We start from the raw sequence: 2,650 nt of genomic DNA on the forward strand, positions 1-2,650 counted from the left end.
CAAGTTCACTGAAGATGAATTCACTTAAATGAAAACTGACTTACTCCAAAACTAGGAGAAGAAAGATTTTTTTGCTAAATTTAATTCTAAAAACCAGCCAGCAAGATAAAAAGCTATACAGCATCAAAATCTCCCTATAGTAATTTGGTCTCTTGTCATTTCTCTATTCCAGGATCATTTGCACTTTTAGTCAAACAACTCCACAATGCTGCGCTATATCTTTTTTAAAAAATGTGCTGAGGGCGCTTAAGTAGACATTTGCACCCTATTGTTCAGATTCTGCTCTTATCTACAGCAGTGTAACCTGAACTGATTCTGCTGACTTCAGTGATACTTCTTAGGATCTGCTCTTCCGTAGCAGAAAAAATCATGATTTAGCCCTGCATCTATATACATAACATGTTCAAGTCACAAAACAGATATCAGAACGTGCAACTTGCACATTCTACATGAAAAAACCATGGAGTCTCCAGTCACCTACGTGATACATTTCTGACTGAAATGCTGCAGGTACAGGCACTTGACATGTCTCAAATGCCATGAGCTAAATATTTTAAAATATAGTCAGTAGAAAATGTTACAAAAGCCACCACATGGTTCCAAGTCCCGTGGCTCTGGAAGGACAAGTGTGTCTCTACCTCTTCACTGTAGGAACAGCAGAAGATGGATTTTCAAGACTTTTTCCCCACTTTGTATTATCAGAAACATCTCGCCACGCAGAAACACATCCCTAGGGACAGTGGGCTTGTTTCAGGCACAGGAGCCTACTGCTCTGACGATCACAGCCAGAGAGAATCCTCCGCAGGCCAGGGCAGCCCTGAAGGCAAATCCCAGTGCAGGTCTGCACTAAGCAGTGACTCGCACTGCAAGAGCGTCACGATCTGCGCAGCCACAAAGAAAGGCAGTCAAGGCCACCAGGGCTGGGCCCAGCTCTCCCCGAGGCCAGAGCCCCACCGAGCAGGTCAGGGTTTAACAGCTCCACCTTGCCCTCCCCGACTGTGCATCCGCAGCCTGGAGGTAACTCTCTCGGGAGGAGGGGTCAACGCCAGAACAACGGTCGGGAACCGCTCGACGTTCAAAATGGCGGAGGATTCACCATCAGGGGAGCCACGTGACTAATAAACGTCAGTGCATTGGCGCCTGCGCAGTAAAGCGAGCGCGGCCCGCCACGGCCTGACGGTTCAAGGTCAATCACAGGGCGGAACCCGTTTGGCTGAGGGCGCATGCGCACTGAGAGGCGGGTGCGCATGCGCATTTCTTGTCCCCTGCAGGCCGGCACCCCGGTTACTTCCGGTTCCGGTGCGGCTGCTCTCGGTGAGCTGCGGCCGAGCGAGATGGCGGTGCTGGCGAGGCTTCCCCGGTTGGCTCTCACTCGCGCCCTCCGCTCCCCGCTCGGGCGGCGCACGCTGTCGGTGGCAGTACCGGGTCATGGGGAGGGCAGCGGGGGTAAGCGCGGGGCCGGGCCGGGTGCCGGTGACCTTGCGCGGGCCGGGCGGGCAGTGGTTCTGGCCAGAGGCTGTTCCTCTCCCCGCGGCGCGGCTGCGGGCCCCGCCCTTGGGCTCTCGGGCACGACGCGCGGCGCTGAGGCGAGCGGGGCCCTGCGGTGCGGCCGGGCTGGCGCCGCCCTACAGCGGGAGCCAGGCCGCTCGGGATGGGTCCGCGGTCCCCGGGGGTGCCTGCGTCGTGCGCTCGGGTGCGCCGCCCAAGGGCGCATGGGGCCTCCAGTGCTGCTGCATCCTGAGGGCAATTCAAGTTAGGGAGTGCCCCAACCTTTAGCATAAAAGCTTCCTAGATGTCTGCAGGGCTTGACAGGCAGTTTCCAGGCTGACCCACAACAGGCTGCTCCAGCTCTGCCCTCAGCCAGATTCTCCCCTTAAGTATTCCTCCACTGCCATAATTGCAGGCTGGATCAACCAGGCCTTCTCCTGGTGGACTTAATGACTAACACATGCTGCCCCCTCATCTGATGTGTGTGGTTAAAGTTCTTGTTCAGTCTTTTGGAGACTTGGGCTCAAGTCCTCTTCCTCAATCCATTCTTATTGATTCCTAGGTGAATGCTTTGTCCATTGGGGGCCAGCACGTGGCTTGCTTACAAAGACCACCCCCCTGGACGCATATGGGTTAAACCTCCCGCCTCTCTGTGTCTGCCCGCCTTACTGGCCATGGGGAGGGATTTCAGCTTAGCTCTTCCTCCTTCCAACTGAGGGCTTTTCCAATGGAAGTGTTGGATAAAGGAGAGTGTCACCATCTCCTGGCTTTGGAAGCACATAGGTGCTTACTGGAAAAAAGTGCAGGGCAAATCCCTAATAGGGGAGGTGTGGTGCCTAAGCCCAGAGCTGACTCAACTAGGTTGTGGGGCCCTACCCCTGCTGCCATCGGGGCTTGGACCCAGAGAAACTGTTGTGGGGGTAGGGTAGTGAGTGGCTGGATGTGGAGCTGCTGCTCTGTGCTGCTGCTGTTTTGCCCCCCACCCAGCTCCACAGGGCCTCCCAAAGCATGGGGCCTGGGGCAGTTGCCCTGATTTGGTACTCCTTGCTCCTGCCCCCGGGACAGCCCTGCTTAAGCTCTGAAGAGTCAGGGCTTGAGACTTTTCCCTGTCTTTGGTATCTTTAACTGTCACTGTCAGAAGATCCCTGTTTAAAGCATGTTG

At 55.2% G+C, this 2,650-nt stretch overlaps 1 protein-coding gene across 1 annotated transcript in view; it reads left to right on the top strand.

Moving 5' to 3' along the window:
• Positions 1-1,298: 1,298 nt before the first annotated feature.
• Positions 1,299-2,650, top strand: part of LOC109290349 (cytochrome c oxidase subunit 6A2, mitochondrial) — a 9,189-nt gene continuing 7,837 nt past the window's right edge. The window contains exon 1 of the mRNA XM_019506801.1: positions 1,299-1,446. Within this exon, the coding sequence (XP_019362346.1) occupies positions 1,335-1,446 (112 nt within the window). The 5' untranslated portion in view covers positions 1,299-1,334. The remainder of the gene's footprint in view (positions 1,447-2,650) is intronic.

The sequence above is a fragment of the Gavialis gangeticus genome, unplaced genomic scaffold (genome assembly GCF_001723915.1).
Source record: "Gavialis gangeticus isolate Ggan-Ray unplaced genomic scaffold, GavGan_comp1, whole genome shotgun sequence".
Lineage (NCBI taxonomy): Eukaryota > Metazoa > Chordata > Crocodylia > Gavialidae > Gavialis > Gavialis gangeticus.